This window comes from Genypterus blacodes, unplaced genomic scaffold, assembly GCF_046128005.1.
Source record: "Genypterus blacodes isolate CSIRO-AG114 ecotype Tasmania unplaced genomic scaffold, CSIRO-AGI_Gbla_v1 ptg000029l_1, whole genome shotgun sequence".
In the NCBI taxonomy this organism is placed as follows: domain Eukaryota; kingdom Metazoa; phylum Chordata; class Actinopteri; order Ophidiiformes; family Ophidiidae; genus Genypterus; species Genypterus blacodes.
This window is the reverse complement of record NW_027466842.1, coordinates 3095260-3123211: the sequence shown is the minus strand read 5'-3', so window position 1 is coordinate 3123211 and position 27952 is coordinate 3095260. Positions and strand designations below refer to the sequence as shown.

The 27952-nt window shown below is 46.6% G+C and overlaps 1 protein-coding gene across 5 annotated transcripts; it reads left to right on the top strand.

Moving 5' to 3' along the window:
- Positions 1-11: 11 nt before the first annotated feature.
- On the top strand, positions 12-27947 carry tns3 (tensin 3). 5 transcript variants are annotated; one of them, XM_076144630.1, is made up of 27 exons: positions 12-231; positions 5804-5970; positions 6134-6184; positions 6344-6466; positions 6566-6630; positions 7807-7890; positions 8411-8523; positions 9111-9171; positions 9646-9721; positions 9807-9936; positions 10186-10251; positions 10714-10815; positions 15358-16530; positions 19547-19704; positions 19795-19927; positions 20026-20109; positions 22234-22372; positions 22631-23190; positions 23279-23365; positions 23470-23601; positions 24742-24840; positions 25041-25118; positions 25344-25421; positions 25592-25760; positions 25850-25918; positions 26176-26205; positions 26294-27947. In XM_076144630.1, the coding sequence occupies exons 2-27, from the start codon at positions 5821-5823 to the stop codon at positions 26436-26438; spliced, it is 4155 nt and encodes a 1384-aa protein (XP_076000745.1). In that variant the 5' UTR covers positions 12-231; positions 5804-5820; the 3' UTR covers positions 26439-27947. The 5 variants fall into 5 exon arrangements, with proteins under 5 accessions (XP_076000745.1, XP_076000749.1, XP_076000744.1 ...); XM_076144634.1 differs by having other exon boundaries at positions 5801-5970; positions 22694-23190; XM_076144629.1 differs by having other exon boundaries at positions 5801-5970.
- The last annotated feature ends 5 nt before the right edge of the window (positions 27948-27952 follow it).

The following is a 27952-nucleotide window of genomic DNA, read 5'->3' as shown; positions in this document are numbered from 1 at the left end:
AGCAAGTTAAGCAAGAAGAAGGAGCATCGAGGAGGGCGCCTAGCTAGGACACAAAGTGAGCTTCCAGCCTGGGAGCGCATTCCAGCGGAGGAACATGAGCCTCTCTGCCCGCACGAGAGCCTGTATGACGGGCTGAGGACTTCACCTCTCTGCCTCTCTTTCAACGCGGATTGACAAAGCGGTTCAGAGGAGTTAGAGGAACCAAAGTGCTCGTTTTCGTTTTTGGGAAAGGTAAGACACACTGTGTGAACTTTTCCACGGTCAATCACTAGCAGGGAGGCTTTAAAGCCGGCGGGTGTTTAAAAGTAGAATTAAACTTCCACACAAATAAAGTAGCATTCAGCCTCTTTCTCTCTTAAAGCCCTGTGCTCGGGCACATTTAATTTATGCAAACTGCAATACAGGGTACTTCTCTCTCTCTCTCTCTCTGTGTATTTACATTGGCTCTGTGTCCTGTTAAAGACAGGGGTGTGTGTGTGTGTGTGTGTGTGTGTGTGTGTGTGTGTGTGTGTGTGCGTGTGTGTGTGTGTGTGTGTGTGTGCCTGCATGTGTGTGTGCTCTAGGATTCCCAGACAGAGAAGGAACCCATTCAGACTGAGCAAGCATTGATCTTGTGCTCTCTCTCTCTTTTCTGAAATGTGAATGTGTGTGAGTATTGAGAGTGTATGAAGTCAGTTTTCATGCTCTGGTTCTGCCCTGGAGTCTTTTTAAAGCACAAATGTCTTCCTCAATGAATTGTGTTTAGCTACATCTATAATTTGGGGGTTCCTTGCTGTTGTTGGCTCTGGTGGACTGGAGACCTTTTTATAATGTGAAACATATGGGGCCATTTTTTTGTGGAAGCCTTGTTCAAGTCGGTGCTATAGAGCTACAAAAGGAACAAGGCTTTTGTTGTACTTTGTTGAGCGTGTGATCCTCTCTGTCGGCGGGTAGAAAATGATTGAGAGACACACGGGGAAGGAATATGTCTTTTTCATTGGGTTACAGCTGCTGCATGGTATTTGCGGCCTCGGGGCTTTGCTTTTGAAGCAGCCATTGTTGATGACATGTACAAGCGCCTTTACATCACAGCAGCCACAACCATCTTTACCTGATATATCGGTCCCTCCCTCTCTCGTCTTAAGAGTAAGAAACCAGACACACACCTGCATTTACACCCTCCTCTGCACCTTTTTCTTTTTTTTTTTTTTCAAGCAACATCAACCATGCTGGTCGATCTGAACATTTCGCAGTCTAAAGTCTTTTAAGATTAGCCTTAATTACAGACCCGGCAAGACAGGAGAAACATTTTTTTTTGAACTGCAATTATAGCTTTTGTCGGTAGTATTTTGAGGTCAGAGTCGCATGAACGGTATCTGTCCCTCAAGGCTGAAGAAATGGGTCTGAGAAAAGTCAGAAAACGCAATGTGCCCCGTTTTCTCTACCTTCTTCCCTGATAACAAGCGGCAAATACAAAGGGCTGGCTGAGCGACAGATGAATGGGGGCTCCTGATAGTGTGGTTTGGACAGGTGGGGTTGGCAGAGGGTTGGGAGTTGTGTACTGTAAGCAGAACACTCTGATCTAACCCTTAGGAGCGGCACGGGACGGAGCGACGAGGCGTTTCACTTTGTCAGAGCTCTGCCGCCGCCGCCGTTGCCACACTCGGCTGACGTGTAAAGCCATTAAACTGAGAGGAGACGCAGAGAAGGGGGGTTGGATGGGGGGGGTAAGGATGAAAGAAATAATGAGTTGAGAAAGGGCTGATGGAGAAAAAGAAAGAGGGGAAAGAAAGGAGAGCGAGAGTGGGAACGTAATCCATTTTGGAACGCATTCCACGATGACCTTGGGACAGAAAAGGGTAATTAGGGTGTACTTTAGGAGCCTGGAGGGTGCAGAGATTTGCTCAGAGCGAGGGCTGGGCTGTCATTTCTTACTCCCTTCAGAATATCTTGTGAAAATGAGGGACAAATACACGTTGGAGCTCCAGAATTACTGAATAAACTGGCTAAAAACATCCACTCCCCCAACCCTCTTCTGTGGCTGTTTTCAATAGATTTCATGGTTTTGTTTATTTCAGTTCTTCAGCTTTGAATGGGTGTCAAAGCCACAGCATAAACATATAGAGCCCCCGACAGGAAAAGGCCAGAACAAACTGTGGCCTTGTCTAGTTCCAGGCCCTCCAACCAGCTTGTTATGTCAACTTGAGCGTGCCGCGGTAGCCACGCTCTTTCAGAAAGCTGTGCCAGGAATGAACACAGGGCTAGTTTGGAGCGCCGAAGCGGTGTCAGCCTTATTAGACAGCTGTTAGATGTGAACGCTGAATACCAAGTAGAGCCTACAGGCAATGCAAAGCAACACAACCAGGTCAAGGAACAAACCTCTCATCTGACAGTGTGGAAACTTGCATGAATACTTTGAATAATAATTTTCACGGTCCTCGGCAAACAAAGGAGCAAAGCTGATTGGAAAAACATGTCGCCGAAATTAGGTAAAGAAGGCAAACCATCCTTAAAAAACCATCAGTGCCGTAGTTCCCCCAGAGGCAGCCAGACTTCCTGAAGCATTTACAGTTCTTTAGGGTCTTGGAGAAAAACAGCTTAGAGGTCCAGAGACTCTCAAAGAGACCATTAGAGAGCTGTGCTTTGCCTAATGAAGCGGCGCCTAACCCCCAGTCTCCAATCCCTTAGTTGAACCATATCGCCACAACTTTTGTTTGTGTTGAGCCGTAACAAGGGGTTTGGCACCATTTGGGCAAAGCATTCTCTTTTCTTTCCAGCATTAACTGATGAATTTCATTGCACCCTTTTCTAAACCCCCAGACACACAATTTAGGTTTAATAGACCAATCAAAATATTCCCGTTGCACCAAAATGGAGGCCAATGCCGCAACATGCCAAGTCATAAACTTCAAATGATCCAACAGAGGCAAATTCAGATTTTTTTGTAGTGTGAATGTAGAAAGAGATTCAGATATCAAGATGATTAATTGATTTGGAGTGTTTTATAATTGATTAGTTTCTGTCATTTTAATAGCTTCAGACAAATTAAATGATTGAGCTTTGGACTATTTTCAGACAAACTAGGTGACGGATGATAATAAATACAAACTGCAGCCATAATGATATGTATTGTTGAAGTTGTAGTTGGTTGGTTCTCAGATGGCTTCACTGCACATTGTCTCTCACAGATTATGTGCTTCCCTCACCTTAAGCTTCTTCACATGCTTTTTCTTTTCGTTCCCATGACTGGACTTAGGCCTCTTCCCCCCCCATACTGTAGTCTTCTTCTACTGTTTTATACACATGTGCAAAAACAATCTGCGCGATGGCTAGTGGAAAATATAATCAGGGAGCCTGCAGACATGTAGCAACCGGTCTAATAACATATAAACAAACTTTTACGCAAATGGATTCGGGTTGCTGTGGCTCAACCCTAAGGTTTGGGAGACTTTTATTGTTCGTGACAGTCAAGTATGCAAAGTTCTTGCCAAGTGTTGTCACCACAGTGGGCTCAAAAATCCAAACAACCATGAGGTCACTTTTCACATAATTAGGCCATCGTTCTGCCCACAGGGGCTGAAATTTCTGATTTCTCCGAGTAGAATTGTTCCTGCTACAATGTACGGCCTATCACATGATGCGGTGCGCTTTCATCTTGTAGCTCGTGTGTTTATCCAAAATGGAAGATTCCACGCTATCTAGGCCAGGTGAAGGGTGTGGTTCCTAAAACGCAACCAAGCCGCATCCCAGAACTTGAACCGCCCCGCCGCTCTCTATCGTTCCTGCATTATTTTACATCAAAATGAAAAAGTTTGGATGGATTTATTTTCTGCGTTGTTGATGGTGATTGAGAGAAAGGCATTTGGAAGCGCTGGAAGGTGTCCCGAGCGTTTGGTCATGCGTGTGTGAACGTGGCTGACAGCACCCACGCAGCCTGAGTGCGAGCTCTTACCTGCAGGGGTTGAGCTGGGGGAACCAGACACACCCTAATCCCCCAACATCCTGACCTTAAGAAACCTGTCGCAGCTTGTTTCGCGCTAAACCCTGCAACCCATTTCCCCCCCCCCCAAATCACGGTGCTTACCCTCTCCTCCACCAGCCCGCACTCTCCCAGTGCCATGGGTGGGCTCTGGATTTGAAATCTCCTGGCTTGGCACTGCTCCTTCTGCCTTTTGTGAGCTAATGTTGTGCCTCAAACCAGGAACAAAAGCAGTCAGTGCAAATTAAAGACCAATTATCTTTAGTTGCGTGCCGGGGCAGGTCGCTCGCGTTTGCTCGAGTGATGAGCGGGGAGAAGTGAGAGGTGTTGGTGGGAAATGCTCCAGACCGACGCACGGCTGAAGCTTATCTGAATTATTCATGTCACATTCATGAGCCTCAAGTAAAAACTGAAGTTGCTCAAATTTTGATATTTCTCTAGTTTTTAGGGGGCTTTTTGCAGCTTGTATTTGACTTCACACAACCTTTAATTTGATTAAAGTCATTAGCTATAAAGTTATTCCATTTCATTAACATTTTCTTTCACCTTTACAGGTCACACAAAGGTGAAGTATTGTGGAGACACCTACCCGTTCTCCAGTTAGCACAGTACTCTGACACCTCCAAAACATCGCTACAGAAGCCCTTAGCAGTGGCCGACCTGTTCATTAATTTCCCATTAGTCAACTGTTCTTTTTCTCCAAGTCTCCGGGGAAAAAGGCTTGACCCACACCATTAGCTTGAGCATTCTCTGGAGGACCTCTCCCACCACACACACACACACACACACACACACACACATTGAACACACAACCCGTTTCCCCGAGTGATGACCTCTCCAGACACATAGCCCCTTTCATTCCGCTCTGAGGGTTAGTTTAAGCTCCGGCTACATCGCCCCTGGGTTATGGCCCCCCCCTGTGCCCCCCCCCACCCTTCAGAGGGTTGCAGTCACTTAATTGACACACACATTCTTGACTTGTTTTAATCACGGCACACAATCAGGGTCAGTCCACGATGATGATATCTCTAGGCAGCGTGTGGAATGCAACTCTCTGGGTGTTAAATCTGCATCCGAGCTATTTATTAGTCAGGATTTAGCCGTTATCTATTACAAATGAAGCTTAGGAGTGTAAATCAATGGCGTTCTGAAGTGGTCGCCATGCTGTTTCATAGTGGTAGAGCTGCACTTTCTGTAGGTTTTAGTTGGATTGACACTTTTGCAGCGGTCAGCAGGCAACAGGACCACCAGAGATCAGATCAGAGATGACTAGATAAGGGATATGTGAGTGTGTGTGTGGGTGTGTGTGTATGTGTGAAGGGAGGGCAGCCTCCCAACAAGTCCGCCAATGCAGGAAGTTCATGTCCATGAGGTCACAGGGACATGCCACCTCTCAGGGATTTACAGCAACTGGTTTCAACCGGAATTCTTTGAGTCTTTTTTTTCCCTTGTCATTGTTGCTCCCACAGTGTGACCGTGGTAACAAGATTGCTGGTTTACCATCTTTTTTTGTGATACCATTGTGTCTCTGTGCCCTCGAGATAAATGGGGATCTTCTTCTCGCACGATAAAAAGCCCTTAATTTAATGTTATGTCTCTAGTATTACAGTATTCCTGACACACGCTGTCGCACAGATTGGCTGTTACCGTGCAAACAAGAAACCCTCTGTCATACAATCTGAGAATTGAGGTCATTCGCTAAAGATATCTGCAGAAAACTCGGACAGAGTGACTAAAGCCGAGGACTTTGAACATCAAATATTGACTCGAGCAATGTCACCCCGTTTAAACTGGGAATTGTGTGAAGTCATTGAAGGTTCTGAGTTTCTCTTATGCGTTCAGCAGGAACCCCAAGATTCAGGATGGAGGAGGGTTACGAGCTCGACTTGACCTACATCACGGAGCGCATCATCGCCGTGTCCTTCCCCCGGGGATGTTCGGAGGAGATCTACTCGCACAACCTGAAGGACGTGACGCGAATGCTCAAGTCCAAACATGCGGACAATTACCTGGTCAGTAGCCTGAACGCGTGTCACGCACTGTCCCGCCTTAATGAGTGTGTCAAAGTGCAAACGGTATTCATGTCAGGGGCTGATGGGCATCGATCTCAGAATGGTTCTCGCTCTGCTCAGCGGTCAGTGTTAAAACATAAAACTTATGGTATGTTTTCTTTAGATTATCAACCTGTCTGAGAGAAGACACGATCTCTCGAAAATGAACCCGAAGGTAGGTTCACCTGTAGGCACAAGACAAGAGCATGATGTCATCAGAACGCAACAAACAATGTCAGGGGGAAATTGATCAGCTGTAGCTATCATCGGTCAACAGTATATAATATTGATCAGTGGTGTGTTATCGGTGTCTCAGTGTACAATGTGTTTTCAGACCCTGGATACAGGCTGGCCAGACCTGCACGCTCCACCTTTGGATAAGATCTGCACAATCTGTAAGGCCATGGAGAGCTGGCTGAACGCCGACCCGCTACACGTGGTAGTTATACACTGCAGGGTGAGCATCTTAAGTTCACATGTTTGACTTAACCGTAACTGAAAGAAGTCTTGGTCCACAAACCACAAATGCTGCACGTTCTCTCTTTGTTTCTCTTAGGGTGGCAAAGGTCGAATCGGCGTGGTCATCTCCTCCTTTGTGCATTTCACTGACGTATCAGCAAGGTAACCACAGCAGCGGCTCATGTTTCTGACGTTACTTTACTAAATCTGTCAGGGTCGGGTGTTGAAATTGGGATTTACGATCGTATGAGTGCGCCCGCTTATCGCTGGCAGCAAAGGATATCAACAAAAACCCACAACAGATAGCGGAGGCTCATTCGGAAGACCGCGAGCGATGTCACCAGCTCACCGCTAAATTATTTACCTCCTCCTTTTTTGATTCAGGGTCAAGGTGAGTCAGAAAGTGAGTTATGGAAAAGTTATTTATTCCCAACTCAGAAGAAAACCGCACAATTTCATCTGTGATTCACCGCGTACAGAATTGCATGAGTCAACGTAGAAATAGTAAGATTGCAGAAATAGCTCATGGCCAGTGTTGCGCCTGTGAAATGAAGACCTCTGAGGAGAAGAAGAAGAAAAAATAATGGATCACAATGTTCTAACCATTGTCGCTCAAGCAAATTGGACACAGCTGCCGATTTAGCAACCCCCCAAAAGTCAAGAGCAGGAAGCAAACATTTGGCGAGACAGCAGTTTGTAGTAGAAAGCAGTTGGCAGGGGGTTTGCACCAGTTTGATGCCACTATGTATAGATCCTCTTTACACATCAGCGTAGTAAGTCTTTACCAATCTCCTCCTGCGGATTGTGTCCCACTGAGGAAGACTAAATGGGGGTTGCAGGGACATGGCTGGTAAGGTGAAAGTGAAAGACCGAGGGCAAAGAGAGGTAGAGGAAGAGTTAGAGAAACAATGAGAGAGATTAACAATGGAATAGACTGATGGGGGTTGACGGTGGGGGTGGTTGGGTTGGGGGGGGGGGGGGGGGGAGCAGACCTCTGGTGAAAAGGCTCCGGCGCTTGTTGGTTTTAGGCCCCGTCTGAATAGCGGCGCTGTGCACACACGCCGTCCTCCTCTAGCCGTCCGTGTTTGCTTAAGGCTGCCATTCGCTTCCTCTCTACCCCAATCCCTTGTCTCTCCGATGACTTTCACTCTTGTGCGCCGCGTGTGTGCGTGCGTGTGCGCGGGCCTCCTGCGATCTCACGTCGGCGTGTGTCAGCACTGTGCTAATTTATGTTGGGGGTAACGCCATTCAATTGCAGAGCAGGAGTGTGTGTCGTAATCCCCCTCTTGACTCATAATTACCTAAAGTGCTTAATGTGTTTCTCTGTCTCCCTCAAAGTGCTGATCAGGCGCTGGACCGCTTCGCAATGAGGAAGTACTACGATGACAAGGTGTCGGCGCTGATGACGCCTTCACAGAAGCGGTAAGACCCCTAAACATACTGTAAGCACACCCTTCCATATGGCCAAATTATGGTCCGACTCCTTCCTGTCTGTGGCTTTCTTCATTCGTGCAACTTCCCTGACCCGTGCCTCCATCCAAACACATTCCAGAACCACCTGAACCAATACCGTTGACTTTGCGTGACCCAATGTTGTTTATCTACTTTCGTCTGAAAAAAAAGCCACGCTGATAGACAGGTCATTGTTGGTCATTGTGACGGGAAAGAGATCCCATGGTGACCTGGTGTTATCTTAACCCCCGTGAATCACTGTGAATCAGCAACACTCCAGACTGAGGTCTCACGCACGACACAATGGACAGAAATGCACAGCGGGCGTCTCTAATTTCTATTTTTTATAGCGTCTCCGAGCATTCCTCTCTCTGTGTTGCGATACGTTGCTGTAATGGGCCTGTAAAGCTCTTTGGGGTGTAGAAAATGGACACATTTGAGCTTTTCCAAGTCATGGGATCACATGGGGTAATTATCTTGTCTTCTGCAGGTATGTTTGGATTCTCAACAGCCTTCTAAGTGGTTCGATGAAGATCAACGCCTCCCCCTTGTTCCTGCACTGCGTCATTCTGCACGGGATACCGAACTTCGACTCCACTGGAGGTTGAACTCATATTGTTTACAGCTTGATATAGCACAGCTGCAATGCCAGTGAAAACGCACGCAGCCACCAAAGCGACATAAAATGCAGACAAAACCACATGAGAGCATGAGCAGTAAAAAAGACGTCTGACTTATCTGCACTTTATATCTTTCTCTCTCTCTAACTCACACACACACACACACACACACACACACACACACACACACACACACACACACACACACACACACACACACACACACACACACACACACACACACACACACACACACACACACACACACACACACAAAGGCAGAACTGTAGAGGAGAACTTCTTTACGGGTTCCCAGTAAACCTCTGGGAATTCACACCCATGTTTCCATATAAACTGGTGTTTTCACTCACTTCACTTAAGCAACAAAGGTCTGCGTGAGATCGTGGAACTTTTGTGGATGTCTTTCTCACAGCTGCGGCTTATCTCTCGTTTGATGTGAACAATACAATTTGTCATGTTAGGTAAAAAGTCGAGGTCCCATGTCCTTACGCCTCCTTTGGGAATATCCAGTTCATCCCAGGTGTAACGTTCTTTCTTCTTCCTCTCCAGTCTGTCGTCCGTACATCAAAGTGTACCAGGGAATGCAAGCGGTGTATTCGTCTGGAGTCTAGTAAGTCACTCATGCATGAGTTAAACACTTGATATTATTGTTTACTTCAAAGAACGGCGGGGGAATTTTCCATTAGTCCCTCTGAAGTCACGGCAGCTTGTGTATTTAATAAATAATAGACAAAAACCGGACTCTAGAAGTTTTGACACATCATTTCTCTCATGTTCAGATTCTGTTTGAGTCATACCCACTTTGTAAATAACAGACAAGGGCTTGAAAACTTCCATTATCAACGTCTCTTCTCATGTATTGGCTTGAGAGAAACGGCTATATTGGTAGATTTTCACAGTTTGGTACAGGGAAAGTTTGTTCTGTCATGCAGTTGAAATGAAAGCCACCTTCAGACTTCAAGTTCTTCAGAGGCTTAACAGTTTGATTCTGTTTGCTCTCCCGATTTGCAGCTTTCTGTAAAAGTCTGCAATTGCCTGCCACCTCTGTTTTACAATGATTGAATATTCCATTGTTTTGTTGCAGTCACATTGGTCCAGGCCACAGAGACAGAGTGTGCATCACTCTGGAGCCTGCACAGCTGCTAAAAGGAGACATTATGGTAGGGAAAAGTGTATTTCAAGACACATGCAAATGCTTTCTGTCTCCCACATTAATTTAATTCATCGATTGATTTTGTCTTTTAGATTAAATGCTATCACAAGAGTGACATTTCCACGGAGCGTGAAGTTATTTTCCGACTGCAGTTCCACACGGGAGCAGTGCAGGGCTACAACCTGATGTTTGAGAAAGAAGATATGGAGGCCGCTAACAAAGGTAGAGTTGAAAAAAACCCTGCAGGCAGCAGGTCCCAACACGCCGGCGGTTTACAGCAACTCCTCTGCTCCACGCAGCATTTCACGGCTCAGTCTGGACCTAATTTATACTTGGCAGCTCCAGACCAATAATCTTTTTTTCCCAAACATGTTCGGGGATACTGCAAAATTCTTCGACACAGACTGAATCATTCATCTTTCCAGTTCCGAATCGCCACATTCGTGACATTTTTATGTGCTGACATTCCAGATCCCAGATTCCCAGACTACAGCAAAGTGGAGCTTGTATTCTCAGAGGGACCAGAGAAGATTCCAGGTATATTCCACAGTTTTTAAGCTTTTTGAAATGTTATCAGAATGAGAGAGAACGATCTCTGTTCTTCCTTCGTACCGCCATGTGTTGTGTTCCTCCCCCCCTCTACCCCCCGGTGTGAAGGGATGTGGAATGCTGCAGAGGGGAAATGTAGTGTGAAGTGTGTGGTGACAGAGAGGCAAAGAGGCACAGCATGGGCTGCCTGGGGATCCAACCTGTTGTGTGTGTGTGTGTGTGTGTGTGTGTGTGTCTGTGTCTGTGTGTGTGTGTGTGTGTGTGTGTGTGTGTGTGTGTGTGTGTGTGTGTGTGTGTGTGTGTGTGTGTGTTCTATACTGCATATATTGCATACTTTATATTTTCCCTTCTGTGTCTTAATTCTTCTGGCTGCCATTGGCTTGTCAGTGTCGTCCCTCACCAGTACAATAGTCAGATTGATTGATTTCATCCTGTTAATTTGGGTTCCAGGTGCAGACAGGTGGCAGAATGGGACAGATGTTATTGTGGACTACAACACAGCAGATCCTCTAACCCGGTGGGACTCGTACCAGAACATCTGCGACGGAGAAGGTACTGGCTACTGGACGTTACTCACCACACGACTCACCACATTTCTTTAGTGCCTCCGGGCTGCGCAATGAATCAAAGTCTTGAGTGTGTCAGCGTCTGTTTTGTGAATAGAAGTAGATCCATAGGGAATTGCGTAGGCATTAGCCCCTGTTAGTCTCTCTTTCACCCTTTCCTTTCCTGAATGCAGCACTCTGCCTCTCAGCCCGTCTTCCTCTCACTCACACAAACTAAAACCCATTAAAAGTCTACTCTGATGAAGATGATACATTTAGTCTTATTCTTCAAATTGTATGCATACATCGTAATGAGACTAAGATCATGCGATTGTAGGTCTCTTTGCTCAAACATGTAAATCGGTGTTATCAATCTGCATATGCATTTTCTTACCTGGCATAGTAACAGAGTATAGCGTGCATGTAAACCTAGTGTGTATTCCTCTCAGGGCATTAACGGAGCATGACAGATCCTGTACGCTTCCCTGGCCAACTTTATTCCATGTTTTTGAGGGGCCGCTGTGTGATTGCATTAACATGCGCACACAGCAACCAGCACACTCGGTCGATGTCGCAATCTTCGGTAAAGGGAGTTATGACTCACGAGTGGGGATTGCACCGATGCAGGCCTTATGAAAACAAGACTTTTATTATGGCGAGGACAGCAATGGAGAGTTAAAGTTTAGCTCGGTTGAAGAATCTTGCAGAGAAATTCCACGTGGTGCGTTCAGACAAGAGCGGCAGTGAGCGTCGGGGTAGGGAACGAGTGTTGTCATGTGTAGGGAATACTGGGTTCAAAGGGAGAGCAGCTAGTTCCCAAGACATTTTTATTTTGTTTCATCAAATGAATGGGCACGCTTTAACCATCACACACACACACACACATATTCAGAGCCATTCGGGGCGTCCCATCCTAACTGCGGTTGTTGCTCTCTCCGCTCAACCACGGAATTCACAACAACCTCCCAGAATAGAGCGACGTGGTGGCTGCATTAAAACATAGATCCACCCATTCCCAGTATTCATTGGGTGTTTTTATAAGCCAAGTTCAGCGTCATGAAAATGCTTTTATTTCCATTTAAAATACTCCCATCAACAAATCCATATAGACCTTTACTCACAAATCTGGGATTGTAATTAAAGACCCAAACACTCAAAATTAGAAATCCATCAAAGTCAACTGAAGACAACAAAGGAGCAATTTTCTTTCTCTGTTGCCGTAATTCCAAAGCATTCATGTGGGATATTTACAGTGTTGTTTTCTCGTGTAAACACTAACATCTGAGAGGGAAGACTGGGAGCTCTGTAGGGAATTCTACATCTACTTACCAGTCCTGTGCCAGCACCGGTGTGTCTCTCTGAGAGGCCCGGCTGTCACTCGGAGCTCGGTCGGAAGGCGGAAGTCTCAAAAGTGTTTTGCCACCGCGGTGCTAAAGGTTGTGAAAAGAAAACCTCATTTACTTCAATGGCTTCTCTGCCATTCTCATTGGGATTGTGTGTTTATATTGTGTGTTTATCCCCATGTGTAAATTTAGGGCTGAATTTGGAAGGATTGTTTGCCCGGAAAGGCTCTTTTTTGGAGTTTATTGTCAAACCGGCTCGCTGGCTTTGTGTGGCTCGGCGAACAGCTCACATTGGAAACGGATGATGAAAAGTGGAACGGTTATGAATGAATGGTTATGGTTAGATGATATTTTGGGTCATGTTTGTCTGGCTGTCTGCAGGATATCCCAACAGGTTATTGAGCCTTGTGCCTTGTTTGTGCCAATAACATTTCAATCGCGTGTCATAAAATCAAATCTGAATCGTATTCCTTGAGCCTATCCGCATCCATTCATCCATACACGTAGAATCAAGCTAGACAGGTTACTGCTTTCTGATATTCCTTAAGTTGAGTTGCATTGGGATCACAGTCTAGTCTATAATCTGTTAAATTTCACCATTGATAAACGGGAGACATACTTGCAGGACTACTCAGCCTTGGCGGAGGTTTGTGCTCTCTCCATGCGTTCTAATTATTTCTATTAAATGTGTTGGAAGATGACCAGAAGCACCTTTTCATTCATTTTTACAGTTTTCCATGGATCATAGCTTCCACAAGTGCTGTCCAGTCAATCACATATAGCACACGCTCATCTGCATATCACAGTATGTTTCGTACGTACTGGATTTGAGGAAAGACTTACCAAAGTGGCGTCTTCTTCTGTACATCAGAGGCGCAATTAAAATATGGGGCTGCCGAGAATGATCATCATTACACTTTTGACTCATGGTTTTGGCATTCGGAAAGGTGTGGAGCAGCAGCAATGGGAGACGGGATGGAAAGGGTTGGATAATTGCACAGCCAAAACACAACCAGACCTCCTCGAGTTGATATGAGAGCGGCTAGAGCAACAGTTCTGGTCGCCACACTCGTTGCACTGTGTAATTGGTAGATTATTCAGGGACTGACTGTACCACAACAACCAGCACATGAATACTAGATATAAATGAGAGGTTTTTGGTTCTGACTGATTCTCTCCCAGGTTCACTCCCAGAGGACATACTTGGGTTAACCGTTCACGGACGTTAGTATTCTCAGTGGGCTTCTGATAGGTGAGACAATTGTTGCACCCTGCAATTGCTTTTGAGGCACAGCTGTCTCTCTCACCAATGCTGTACATGAGGATTGCAGGCATGTAATTTCATAACGCTCGACAGCGAGAGGAAAAACAACCTGGCTGCTGCTTTTCATGAAAATTGCCCCAGAGCTCCAAGTAGAAGGCAGGATTTGCTTTAATTAAAAAGTGTCTTTTTACGGAGTGAAAAAGGGGCATGAGCTGCAGGAATGTTGTTGTCATCCTGTGATTGTGTCCCTCTCTCTCCTTCTCTCTCTCTTTCCCCCCTTTCTTCCAGTGGGGTAGTCCCCTTATGCAGGGCAGGAGGTCGGGTTACTGCTTACCTCCGGTCCGCCCCCCACTCCTAAGCCCCGCCCCACTTGTTTACATTCTTCTGCCCTTATTTGGAGATCTCAAGCCCCCCCCTCTCTTGTGTGGAGTGCAAACACTCTCACCTTCTCAGCGCTGAAAGAGAAAGAAAGCAGGGGTAACTCATTCGAAACCAGCTTGATTTGACCCTGGCCATTATCCCTCTGGTTAAAAGCCATGTCTGGACGCGTGATCCAACCTTTGTTTCACTGGAGACAGGGATTTTCTCGTGCACTTACCTGGCAGTGATGGCGAAGGTAAGAGCTATAGCTTTTTCTCCCCCCCACCCGAAGGAGACAGACAGGGGCCATGAGGGGGAGGGAAGAGAAGGAGAGAGAGGCAGAAGGATGTCAGAGAGAGAGAAGGAGACTCGGGCCAGTCTGCAGGGGGAGTAACATCTGTCTCAGAACGTGCTTGCACCTTACCAGCAAGGAATGTTGCGAGCCGGATTTGTTTTTGGAACGCTCCCAGCGGAACTGACCTGCACGGGCCTCGCTGTGGATGCCTGAGCCCAGGCAGCGCAAGGGCCGGATGCAGGCTCCGCGAGTCGGCCATGTGTTTGTGCGAGGGGGCGACTAATACAGGAGCTTTTGGAGAGGAGGAGGAGGTGGAGGAGGAGGAGGAGGGGAGCTTTTATCATGCGTGTCTGGTATTCAAGATCCTGCAGTCATGGTCTGACTGAAAGGCAAGTACTTAATGCAACAGATTGAGGGAGAAGCAAAGGAGTCAAGTTCCAGCTCTCTTTTGTTGCGACGGACTGACAGTGAAACTTACTTACTTGGGAATGCTGTTGGGCTTTGGTGCAAGCTTGTGGTTCTGTGACCTCCATTTCTTTATTGTTTGAAGTGGCTGGAGCGGTGATGGATTTGACAAATGACCGACCCCTGCGATTTTTATTTTGCTTTTGAGGATTAAGGAGTTTGTTTGGACATATGCTGAGGGTCAAGGGGCAGGCAGAGGGAGCAGGGTGGCTCAATCGCAGAGGGGTGAGGAATGCAGAGGTCAGACTCTGAAGACGCGTAGCCCTCCAGCCCTCCAATCTGATGCCTCTTAACATTTCTTATATAAGCGAGCATGAAGAACACCTTTGTCTGTTGCACACCTTACACACACACGCACCCCTGCCGGTTCACCAGGTGGCCCGATGGGAGAGCGTGAACATTTTAGGGCTAGTCGACCGGGAGGTTTGAACTTTTACTCCTTTTCTCAAAAATAGCTTGGATTGGTTTGTCAACAGGAATATTTGGCAGATTCCACTTCCTTACGGATTTTCCCTATAAGATGTGACTAACATGACATGATGTAAATATCTGACTTGACTCGTGATTTCAAGTGTGTTCTGAAATTCAATATGTGAAATGTTGTCTTCGTCAGGTGAGGTGTGATTATCTGTGTGACGGTTTGTCAGCAGCAGATTCTGAATGATGTCGTCGTGTTTTTGTTTTGTCTGTAGTCTTGTGCTGTTTGTGGTCGTCTTCGTGAGTTTGTGGCGTTTGTGTGTGTGTGTGTGTGTGTGTGTGTGTGTATGTGTGTGTCTATGTGTGTATGTTTGGCCATACCAGCTGACCGTATTCTCTTTGCAGCGCCACATTCTCAAGGCCTAAACCAGGACAAAGCGGCTAACAAGAGGAGCCCCAACGGAGGAGAGGCCACGCTGGGCCGAGGGGCCCGCACCACCTCTGCCACCTCCAGTCCTGACCACAGCGACCACGCCCTCTCTGTCAGCAGTGATTCAGGCCTGTCTAGCACTTCTCTGTGGGCAGACAGACCCACACCTGTCGCCACTACAACCGCCAAGCCCAACCAGGGTCCCAGCCAGCAGGAAAAGGTTCAACTAAAACGCCTCCTTAGTGGCTTTGGGCTTGAGGAGCCCTCGCTGGAGGAGATGGATGACCATAGAGTGGCCATCCAGCAGATCGTACCAGCACAAGTGCACATCAATGGAAACCCCCGTCCAAGAGAGAGGGAAACGGACATCCTAGATGATGAGGTCATGACGGGTCATGACCTGCACAGTGTGGACAGCTTAGGGACGTTGTCATCGTCCTGCCACAAGAGCAGCCAGAACTCCCTGCTGTCGGACGGCTTTGGGAGTCCTGGAGCAGAGGAACAGCAAAGCCAAAGCCAGCATCGCCTCCACCATCCGGTCCCTGCTCCGGTGGAGGAGTACGACAGAGCCTACGCCGAGGCAAGGAGGGTCTGCCTGGGTCCCCGGAGCAACTCTGTGGCCTCCTCCAGTCCCAGCAGTGCACCCGTGCCCAAGCAGCACGTGTACAGACAGGGTAGCTATTCCACCCAGTCCTGGGTTCGGCAGCAGCAGATGGTTGCAGCACAGCATTTCTCCTACATGCCAGAGGATGGAAATGACACAGAAAGGTATGCAGGGAACAAGCAAGGGAGCAGCCTGCCTAAAACAGCCCTGCCCACCGAAGCAGCGGGCCCTACCAGGGACATGACTGACCCTCTGAGAACCGCAGCCCCTCACAAAGAACAAGCCACAATGAACAATAACAACAACAACAAACGGGACGAGGAGTTCAAATCTCTCACGGTGGACATTGACAACTCCATTGACCAGCTCAACCAGCTAATCATGGACCTGGATCCCACGTTCGTGCCGGTTTCAACCCGCACCGGCTCCATCAAGAGGAACGGGGGGACGCACGTGAACGGATCGGCCACCAAATGCCCAAACGGCATCGGTCTCAGACTCAACGAGGACAACGCAGGAACCTTGAAAAGCACACAGCAGCCAGGTAAGATGGTCAGACAGTGTGTGAGTGTGTGTGTGTGTGTGTGTGTGGTGATGTTGTGGAAGTGTAGTCATGAAAAAGCAGGAGAAATAGAAGATAATCCTCCGAAATGTCTATGGAACATGACAACAATATAGTCTAGTGTTGAAACAAACATTTATCTTTATTGTGGGTGAATTTTGGGCTTTTTGATTTCAGTTTTTACACATTTTTGCCCACATTATACCAATATTTTTGGGAAGAAAGAGTTGCGGTGCTTTTGAAGTGAGGACAGCCAATACGCTTGCAAAACAAAAAAAACAAAGGATCAAAAGTAGTGTGTAGACTCCTTCTACCTGTGTTTCTCCTCTCTGACAGCTCGTAGCCTCGGCCAGAGTTAACTTAACTTCACAGAGGCACCTTTCCTCCACTTCCCACCTGGAGAGTTTTAGTGGCAGAAATAGCGGTGGGGGGTTGCCAGGTTTTCAGATATTTTCAGCGCGTTTCTGAGGCCGCGGGCGTCGTCCAGACTTGTCCGCCGCAGTTATCTGGCTACAGGATCGGCGCGGTGCATGAAGCCAGGGAGAGCAGCTGTCACCCACTGCTCTGAACGTTTGCCGTCTCTCCCCGCGTGCCGAGGAATCCAGATACGCCGTTTGAACAACAGGAGCCTTATCCCGACGACAAATGACCCTCTTTGTTTTAATATTGTTAATAGATGTATCTTGTAGTGGTTAACATTGCACCATTCATCCTCTCTATGAACGACGACGATTGTGGTTATGGATATGTCGTTATTGCCGCTGTTTGGTTTATTTTGCAGAAAGACCCAAGGTTATGCTACACAATGACTCGTATCTACCGAGGTTATTTCCACTTGGATCACGTTGAAACTAATACTTAAGAGCAAGGACGCAGAGAATGGTTTAGAAACGCTGCGCAGAAGAATTTACAGTCCAACTACAACTACCTTTGAAGTAACTGTATGTAACGTCTACAAAAAAGTCTACAGACTGTTGTGGCAAGAACCATAACAACCCCTTGTTATGTTTTAACAAGAAGCAGTACGAAGGTGATTCATTTTGGTGATACAAACACAAGGGCAGTGAATCATGATTTGTATTTGGGACTGCATGTTTTGGTTAAAACTTGAAACCCCATTGAGACAGAGTGGGAGAGGGTGTTTGCGCTGCCTGAGTCACACTCCCTATGTCTACCTGCGCTTGCAAAGGGGGGGCTCAAAAAAAGGGGAAGGCTGAGGAATTTCCAGGAGAGGAACGACTAAGCCCCGAGGCGAAGATGTTTTCCATTTGATTCCAGAGGCGTACCTGTCTGTGCATATCGACTACACGGAGGCTCCGCTCCAAGAAACAAAGACCCAAGGCTATCGGCTTTTCTGGAGGAAGTAAGATCGGATTGGAGTTGCACCAGGAGTCGTGTCAGCCGACTCACTTCGCCCCAAAATGTGTCGAGTTTTACGGATTTGACACCCATTCATCATGATAGGGAGGCTGATTTGATTTATTTGGGGGTTTTATTTACGAATGGTGCATCTTGCCCATCTGAAGCACCCAGAGCCAAGATTTGCATCCAGTATCCAAGTAATTAGACCAAACATGGTTCCCTGCCTGTGCCGATCACATTACCGCAGCTTTTTAATGTGCTCCCAAAGCTCACAGGGTTAGTGCATGTCAATGTTATTGCAATTTTCACTATTGCTCTGCTTGCTATTTCACAAAATCTTGGTTTTTAGTTGATTTTAAACACCCCCAGCACACTTAGCAGGTGAAAACTAAAGAGTTGTATTTTTGTGGGTTAGAGAGAGAAAATTGTCCCCTTTCACATTTTCACCTGCAAGACTGAATAGTTTTAATTATATTCTTGCTCGCCTCGTGGTTTGCAAGGCGTGTCAACAAACACCATAATTGCATAAGGCGGTACATGTTTGTTATGTTTGTTATATAAGAAAACAAAAAAAAGAAACTTTGGCCTTGGTATTTTCTGGCCTGTGGTTCACCAGTTCAGTTAGGTTAGGGCCCTGGACTTCATCATTTAAAAGAACAACCAATAAAGTGCATGCCTCTATTGGTTGCCTTCCAAGTGAAGTGTTTGGTGAATTATGGCTTTTTTATGTTGGTAAATGAAATTGATTTAAGATTCTTACTGACAATACAGAAATAACTTGCAAAACATATGCACACACACACACACACACACACTCAAACTCCTGCAGGCTCATATGCGCAAAGTCAATGTGATGTGCAGACACAGCGGCATGTGTGCGTGTCATTTATACTTGCTGCAGACTCTCTCTCTCTCTCTGTGTGTGTGTGTGTGTGTGTGTGTGTGTGTGTGTGTGTGTGTGTGTGTGTGTGTGTGTGTGTGTGTGTGTGTGTGTGTGTGTGTGTGTGTGTGTGTGTGTGTGTGTGTGTGTGTGTGTGTGTGTGTGTGTGTGTGTGTGTGTGTGTGTGTGTGTGTGTGATGATCTCCGGCATTAGCACTTTGCATCATTAGCATTCTTGGGCCCTGAGATGGCAGCTCTCCGTGGGAGGGCGCAAATTAACACCCTGGTGCTGAGTGGCAGCGCTCTCCAGAGTAGTCACAACATTGAAACCCCCCACCCTACACATACACACACATACATACATTCACGCTCACACACACTCCTACTCCCCCCCCAGCCCACCAGCAAAGCCCACTGACATTCCTCAGCTGTCCAAAATATGAACAGCGTTTTGTTGGCAGCAGATCTGGATCATGTTAATTTGTAGCAGCGTGGCCCTTTCACTACCCGCACTGACAAACATGAAATATTACTGTGAAGAGAGGGGCTGTGAAAAATTACCACTTCAACACATCGTCATGTAAATGGCCGATCTTTTGTTTTGAAATGACAATCAGATGTCATTTTCCCCCTCTGAAAGCCCTAAACAGTCGTCAGGCAAAATAAAATCACTAAATGAGATGTTTGCAATCCTGTGAGCTCTGTTTGACCTTTTCTCTGCCACTTCTGTCTACCTGTGTGTGTGTGTGTATCCAGCTGTCCAGTCCTACGAGGGGCAGGGGGGTGTTGCACGCACTCTGAGTCGTCAAGGAAACGACTTGACGGATCACCCAAGCTTCTGCAGCTCAGGGTGGGCAGGGACGGAGGAGTACAGGGCCCCTCGGGCGTATTCCCCCTGCGTACCACAGTCCCAGGTAAATACAGTGTGTGTATCTGCTTTCTGCTCTGTTTGGATTTGTGCGCACGTTTTTGAGATGTCTGTGTGTGTGTGTTGTATGCTGCAGCACGGCATGTTGTACAGAAGCGACAGTACAGATTACAGGGCTCACGGCCCAGACATGGACAACGGGGTTGAGGCCGGGAGCGACACGACTCCGCCAACTCCTGCATTCCCCATTTCTCCGCCTACGCCTTACGGTGGGTATTGCAGCGTAAACACAGTTCTCCAGTGCGTGTTTGTGGCTGATGTGGCTGTTTCATTTTCATTTTTATTTTTGTTTGCTTTGCATTTACAGTGAAAAACATGTCAGAATTCAATCATCTCAGGCCACCTCCATCTCCCAGCATGCAGTCCTACGGAGGCTTCAGAATCGACCGTGGTAGGTTCACACACCTTCAGTAAAGAGAACTTGAATATTGCAAACACTCTTAACAGCTTCCATCCATTCTTACATCAACATTCTCTTACTATTTTCCTCGAGCAATTCAAAAATGGCGACAAAAACACAGATCTAATTGCAACAGACTCAAAAAGAAAACATGATTCTGTTTGGCCGCTCCTCTGTGACGCCATGTTTGGATCAACTATCTCATTAAAACCCGAAAAAGACGTTTCAGGTTGGCTCGGTTTACTTAATAATAACGGTAACATTGTTGTTGGTGGAGTTTTGGCGGTTTTGTGTGGGGGGGTGGCAGAAAACAAAGCCGTCTCATAAAAGCCTGCGCAGGGAGATTCCTGTCGGCCTCTGGTTCCCCCTGTTCGGTCGCGGAGAATGTTTGCGTGGTTTATGTGTTGTTTTTTTTTAGACACAACAGCGATGATGTTTGGATTTCTTTTTTTCTTCTTCTTCTTCCTGTATAGTTTCTTTGCTGTGGTCGAACACACCCTGAGTACCAGATTATTCCCAGAGTATGGACGTGTTGTGCTTCTACTGCGCTTTCTAGCACACACACACACACACATTTTTGGACTTTTTCCCCTTTCAACATCCTCTCATTTTTCATGGTTGACCCAGTGTTTATTAAAGAGCCGTCTCAGAAACATAATTAAATTGGACTTGAGCCTGTCTGCTGATGTCCACGCTGTGACCTTAAGTCTTAATTATGTTGTCTCTGTTTTATTTGGCACAGTTTCTGGCTCCTGAGAGGCACTAGACTGCTTAATATCAGGGATTACCCGCATACACAGGAACGATCTCATTATAGATCTGACCTTTACATTCATCTTGCTAACCCCTTGACCCCTCATTGACTCGTCTCCATAGCGACCTGCAGTAGGGTTAAGTGTTGTGGCGTAGGAGCGGCCGCGCCTGGGAGCCGATCGGTGCTCCGGCTACCTCAAACACTGAGTACATTCAGTGCTGCCACGTCTCCATGGTTACCGTGGGACAGGAACCGTGATACAAAAAAGTTTATTTTGCCCCCCCGTTCCTGTGAAAGTGTCTATGTGAGAGGGGAAATGGGGACAAGAAGAGACCAGCAGCTCTTTAAGTAGAGAAAAGGCTGCAAAGCCTGTGTGTCTCTCAGGGGCGCCGGCCTGTGACTGATTAAAGTTTCTAAGTAATTGTGTTAGAGGCTTTTAATTTGGAGCCGCCATTGAGTCTGATTTAGTAACTGAGCGGATACTGGCAGGGCTAATTGCTGATTTGTTTACTGTCCAGATCGATGGTTTTGTTCAAGGCAGCATACAGAATTTTCATTTCATTTATCAACCCCAGTACTGATTGCGTCTCATTGGAGAAAAAAAATCTATTTCTTCCCCAAGGGGATTTTTTCCTTCTCAACATCCACTTTTTGACACTGCACCAAATGGATTAAACGTGTCTGCAGTTGGTTTGAATGGATCTGTGTTCATCACCCAAACACAATCTCACAATCTTCCTCCTCGCCACGATGGAAGGCCGACTGGACACCTTGAACCCTAGAGAAACATTTGTATCATTTCCTTTTTCAATTTTATTCTGTATGGATCCGTTTGTCGATGAAGGTGTCCAACCTCATTTCACGGTGAATTCATTTTTATTACTGGATTCCACGATTCTAACCACGTTTTTCACACATTTGAAATCACAGGGCCCATGGGAGGAGAATGCTGTTGCTTTAATGACCTACAAGCCACGGTTTTATATAACTATTAGCAGACTAAAGAGAGAGAGAAAGCCTGTGAGTGGGCAAGCAAATAAACGTGTACGAGGCAGAGAAAAGACTGAAGTGAAACTTAAACACAACTTTCTTGGGCGCTTTCTTTATGCAGTCTAATTGTATGCTGCAGATCTTTTTAACAGTGGAAACTTTGACTGGTCAAACACAGGTGTAACTAATAACATTCAGTGTTTTGCATGTTGACTCATTGGCATTACAAAATGGAATAGAGCTATTATCAGGTTTAACAGTATTTACACCTGTGCTTTGCCTGCTATGACAATTCTAAATGTTTGTTTTGGACATTAAGCATATAAGTACTGTTGTACTTAATCCTCCTTTGATCTCTCGCTCTCACCCAGAGCCTCGAGGATACTCTGAGATGATTGGTCACGGTGGATTACCTGTCGATGTCTTGCCGGAGTCGTCCCTCAACTGCCACAGATCCTTGAGTGCCACGTACTCTGCCTCCATCAGTGGGACCCTTCAGCGAACAGACAGGTAGAGGTCCCTCATACCCAAAGCATGGAGCATTCTTACCACTAGAGGGCAGAAAATAGACTGATAAAAGAATAACAAACATGACAGACATGCAAACAAATCTCTCTGTGTGGAGGAAGTGGCTCCCTGTTGGCTCTCAGTGGGAGCCACAGTGCTGCAGAGCGATCCCATATTAGAAAAACATAGTGGTGCGCGTGTAGTATCTCAAGTGTGTGAGTGTATTTCTAGTGTTATCTTTGCTTTTTCTTCTAATTTAAGCCCGTCGATAAGCCAGTCTTGGCCAGAGCATTCTGTCCTGACCCGCCACTCCTCTATGAGCAGTTACCCCACTGCCAGACCGCCGGCCCAGCACACCATGTCTCTGGACTACGGCCACCACTCTCCTCCCCTGCACCACCCCCACGCCCACCCTGCGCCCAACGCCCACAGCTCCCCCAGAAGCATCCAGCGGAGCCACATCGCTCGCTACGCCCTTAACCAGAGTCACGGCCATTGCTTCGACGAGCAGGATGACTCGAGTCTGGGCTATGGCACGGACTGTCCGCCCTCCGCCTCCTCCCTCCTGGGGAACGGAGGCATGGACAGGGACCTTCTGACCTCCGTGGACAGACAGAATCAAACGCAGCCAGCGCCGGTGCAGCCCCCACTTTTGCCCGAGAAGAAGAGAGCGTCAGATGGGGAGCATTCCCTGGGAACAGCGTCTCCGGCCCTCAGTGGTTTCTCCAGTCCCCACAGTGGGAGCACCCTGAGTATCCCCTTCCCCAACATCTTGCCTGACCTCTCAGCTCAGACACCAGGCCCAACATCGCCTCTTCCAGGTAAGATACCACTCTTGGATCTAGACTTATGCTGCTGATGCCTTGTGGGTGTCACATAACTTCACTACCTCACACTTCTGTTTTCTAGATGTACTGGCCAGCAAGCAAGTTACTGTCAAATTTGTGCAAGACACGTCAAAGTTCTGGTACAAACCGGATATCTCCAGGGATCAAGGTAGCCTTCCAGTTTCTGTCTCTTGATTCAAAATAACAAAAGATAAATGAAACATCTCTGACCAGTGATATTTCAACTTCACACTGGGTTTTCTCTTCACGCAGCCATCTCAGTCCTGAAGGACAAGGAGCCCGGCTGCTTCATCGTGCGGGACAGCCACTCCTTCCGCGGGGCCTACGGGCTGGCGATGAAGGTGGCCACCCCCCCGCCCTCAGTTCTCCAGCAGACTAAGAAAGGTACACAATAGACGGGGACAGAAAAGTAGAACACCTTCCCGACCTCATATTACAACGAGCGTTTAATACGCAGTTAGTTACACCGAAGATCCGACTCGTTAAAAGTATCACAGGAGCCTCGCTGTCTCCCTCGCCCCCGGCTTCCTCTCCTCTCCTGGGCACCGTCATGTTAGAGCCAAACACACACCTATTGCCTGGTAGGCTTAGATGTACTGCTTGTGTTTCACCTCATAACAATGGGTGTGCCGGGCCCGTGAGCCGCAGCCTTTCTCTAGGGAAGCTGCCCGTCCCACGTAACTTTGATAACTCTGATAACTCTGATAACTCTGATATAGGTGTTAGATCCAGGGTGGCGGTGGTTTCCTGGCGTGTTTGTTTAGAATATTCATGAAAGACAGGGGTGGGGTGAGGTGATGGGTGGGGGTAGGGGGGGATGATCTCTTGGAACCAAAACAAAGTGCAAGAGGAGACCGGCCAAATGCTCACAGCCAGCATTCTCTGGCTGCGTTTCAGCGTGCAAACAAAGACTGATTGATGCTCGTGTTTCTCCTGTAATTCTGAAAACAGCCCACGGACACCAAACGCTTAACAATACATCAGAAACGACTTGCATAGTTTCTATGTTCCATTTCCGACCCCTGCAAAAAACAAGTAAATGCGTAGAAAGGATCCGTCTCCATCACTTCGTCCCCCTCTCACACCTGTCCTTTTGTCTGTCCTCACCCCCCCGCCCCCCTACTGCAGTCCAAAGGCACCTGTGGTGACATCATTGACACGGTCCCTCTCTACGCTCTGAGCTCAGGGTATTGTCGCTCCTCAACAGTGTGAAACCCAACCCACCTTAAGGAGCGGGGCCTTTCTCTCAGCCTTTGTGTCAAGACATTCCTCACACAGACTCCTCCTGCCCCCTCAGAGGCGCTTCTGTCCAATCATAATCCCGTTAATCTCAGGGGGGGGCGATAGAATGCGGCGATTTAATACGTTTTATGTAACTCCTCAACGCTGAGAAATGTCTCGGTGTACTCGACACAGTTATCGGGGTCAGGATGAATAGCGGGCTGTCAAACTAGGGGACAGTTTTTGTCAGAGGAATTAATTATGTCTCTGTTTGTTTTCTTGGCCCCTTTCTTTTTGTAACAGGAGGAGGAGATCTATCCAGTGAATTAGTACGCCACTTCCTCATTGAGTGTACACAGAAAGGTGTTCGGCTGAAGGGTTGCCCTAATGAGCCCTATTTTGGTGAGTGTCCACTCTATTGAGAACCTTTCTTTCTGCACACAGTGGACAACAGTGACGCCGCCTGGCTGCTTGGTTCAGAGCTGCATCCAAGCTGAAAGAGACTGTGTCCAACACTGCCCTCTGCTGGTCGGAGCGAGGCCGGTGCTCAAGTACAACAGCACAGAGAAACTAACTGAAATTTGTTTGTGATTGGTTTACAGGAAGTTTAACTGCATTGGTCTGTCAGCACTCCATCACTCCCTTGGCCCTGCCATGCAAACTTATTATCCCTGACAGAGGTGAATAGTCACACACACACACACACACACACAAACACACACACACACACACACACACACACACACACACACACACACACACACACACACACACACACACACACACACACACAAATGCAGTTATTTCCTTCGGGATAATACATTTTTATCTTATCTTATCTTACACACACACACTCAGAGACTGTCTATTTAGCTGCTTGGAAATTAATTTTCCCATTTTCCTAGATCCACTTGAAGATATTGTGGAGAATTCGTCGCAGTCGGTCACCAATTCTGCTGCTGAGCTCCTCAAACAAGGGGCAGGTAATATGTCATCTAAAATCATTTGTTATTTGTTGTTGTACAGTTATTTCCCTTTGCATTTGTAAGGAAAGGTTCGGTGTCAGTAACTTCGATTTTAAGGCAAACCTCTACGGTTAATAGTTTCATATGAATGTGTGTGTTAATGTGTTTGTATGTGTGTGTCCCTGCAGCGTGTAATGTGTGGTTCTTGGGCTCGGTGGAGTTGGAGTCTCTAACAGGCATCCAGGCGGTGCAGAAAGCCACCAGCGTCATCCTGAGCTCTGACCCCACGCCGACCTCCACCGTGGTCCATTTCAAGGTCTCCTCTCAGGGAATCACCCTTACGGACAACCAGAGGAAGTGAGTACCATTCACACACACACACACAGTTAGGGCATATATATAGATATACACTTCTTACAATCTTCCCTACCTTCATCTCTCTCCAGGCTCTTCTTCAGGAGGCACTACAATGTCAACACAGTGATTTATTGTGCGCTGGATCCTCAAGATAGAAAGTGAGTATTTGCTGATTCATGGGTCAAACATGTCATTGAAGGCTTTTAACATTGCTGGTCATGGCTATAGTTAGTCCAACCTGTTATCACTGTAAGGCCGTGTGGTGTCACAAAATATTTCCTGCATAATCTGAAGCGGTCTGAAAATGACCCAAGGAAGAAATCTAAACACACTTAGTTAGAAAATAAGGTGAAGTACAATTCACTCATGTTGATAAGACAATAACAACATCTGATCCTCTTTTTCTTCATCATAGGTGGAAAAAAGATGGATGCCCTCCATCAAAGTAAGTTTACATTTTGTGCAGTGATTTAAGTGGTTGGTTAGTTTTGGTGAGATTGCTTTGTTAAGCACTTTCCTCCACCCTTTCGCAGGATCTTCGGCTTTGTGGCCAGGAAAACCGGCACTTCCACGGACAACATCTGCCACCTGTTCGCCGAGCACGACCCCGAGCAGCCGGCGAGCGCCATCGTCAACTTTGTGTCGAAGGTGATGATCGGCTCTCACAAGAGTAAGTAAGTGCCCTGCCCCCCCCCCCCCCCCCCCCCCACCCCCTCCTCGCCTCCTGGTTTGGACTGAGGTAAACTACTTTGGAAGTGTCATTTAAGTGGACAACTGAGATGATGACTGAAGAGGAACAGGAGAGGAGCAGAGGAAGTGGACGGGACATTGAGACTAAACCAGCAAGAGGACGTTCAGTGACTTTGCTCTAATAAGATCCAACTGTAATGTCCTTACACAGCTGGGTGTATTCATCTGTATCACATGCTTTAAAAACGTTAGACTGTCTGCTTTTCTTATCCACACTCACCTTTTATTGTGGGAGATTTAGAAAAGCCTTTTTGTTGCATGTAAGATGATGTATTTTCTATTATTTAACCAATGCAAACTTCATTCAAGCTATTAACATTGTGTGAAGAGGAAGCCAGTGTCAAAGTACTCGGCTTCATTGTATACATGCTACAAGATTACTTATACTTAATCTATGCAATGTAAATGTTTATTTTTGTAACCCATTGCATAGATGCGCAGCATGTATTTGGTTCCATGACACATTTTGTTTTTGTTCCATCATTACCCTCTGTGTGTGTGTGTGTGTGTGTGTGTGTGTGTGTGTGTGTGTGTGTGTGTGTGTGTGTGTGTGTGTGTGTGTGTGTGTGTGTGTGTGTGTGTGTGTGTGTGTGTGTGTGTGTGTGTGTGTGTGTGTGTGGTGATTATGTGAATATGACCACTTTGAGAGCTGTCAGTAACTTTTGAATGTGTGTGCGTGTTGAAATGAGAGAAACCATAGAAAATATTTTAAGTGAACCCTAATATATATAAACACATATATATATATATATGTATTGTTTTGACATGTGTTCATTAACTCAGTACTTTGTTTAGAAGTGGCATTCTATTCAGAGCTGCCAGTTGTTATCTTGTTGTGTGTTTCTTTTAGAAGCTCACAGCCACGAGTCCTGTTCCAGTATCAAACATGTATCGGTAAACAAACGTTTGTGTATTTAATGAGGGTTTATTTTTTAAAAAGAAAATCATTTTGGCTGCTATATTAAGAGAAAAAAAAATGCTGTAAATGCAATCGTGCTTCAGAAGTTCTTTGAAGAAAAAAAAAGTGACCAGTGTTGCAGTGAATTTTTAGTATATGACACACACTCGTACGGTCATCTGTCAATGACGTATACGATGCTATACGCTCTGGGTTTGATTTAATCCCCCAGTTTGCTTGCTGACATTGTTTATGAGATGATGACCGTAAAATTTAAAACATTTGGACCGTTAACGTTGTGGCCTTTATGTTGGGCAGCCGTGTCAAGGAGAGGGGACCAACCACAACGAAGCTCAATCCACACGCTTCCATTAATAATGTACATGTTGTCTTTATCCTGACCTTTTATCTGTACCTCATACATACACAGTATATCCCATCCAATGCCGTGCCTATTGTTTAAAACTTACTACATGTGAACAGTTTATTTGTATATTGATATGGCATTGTTTGATGTGTTCTGTAAATAAACAAGGTAAAACAA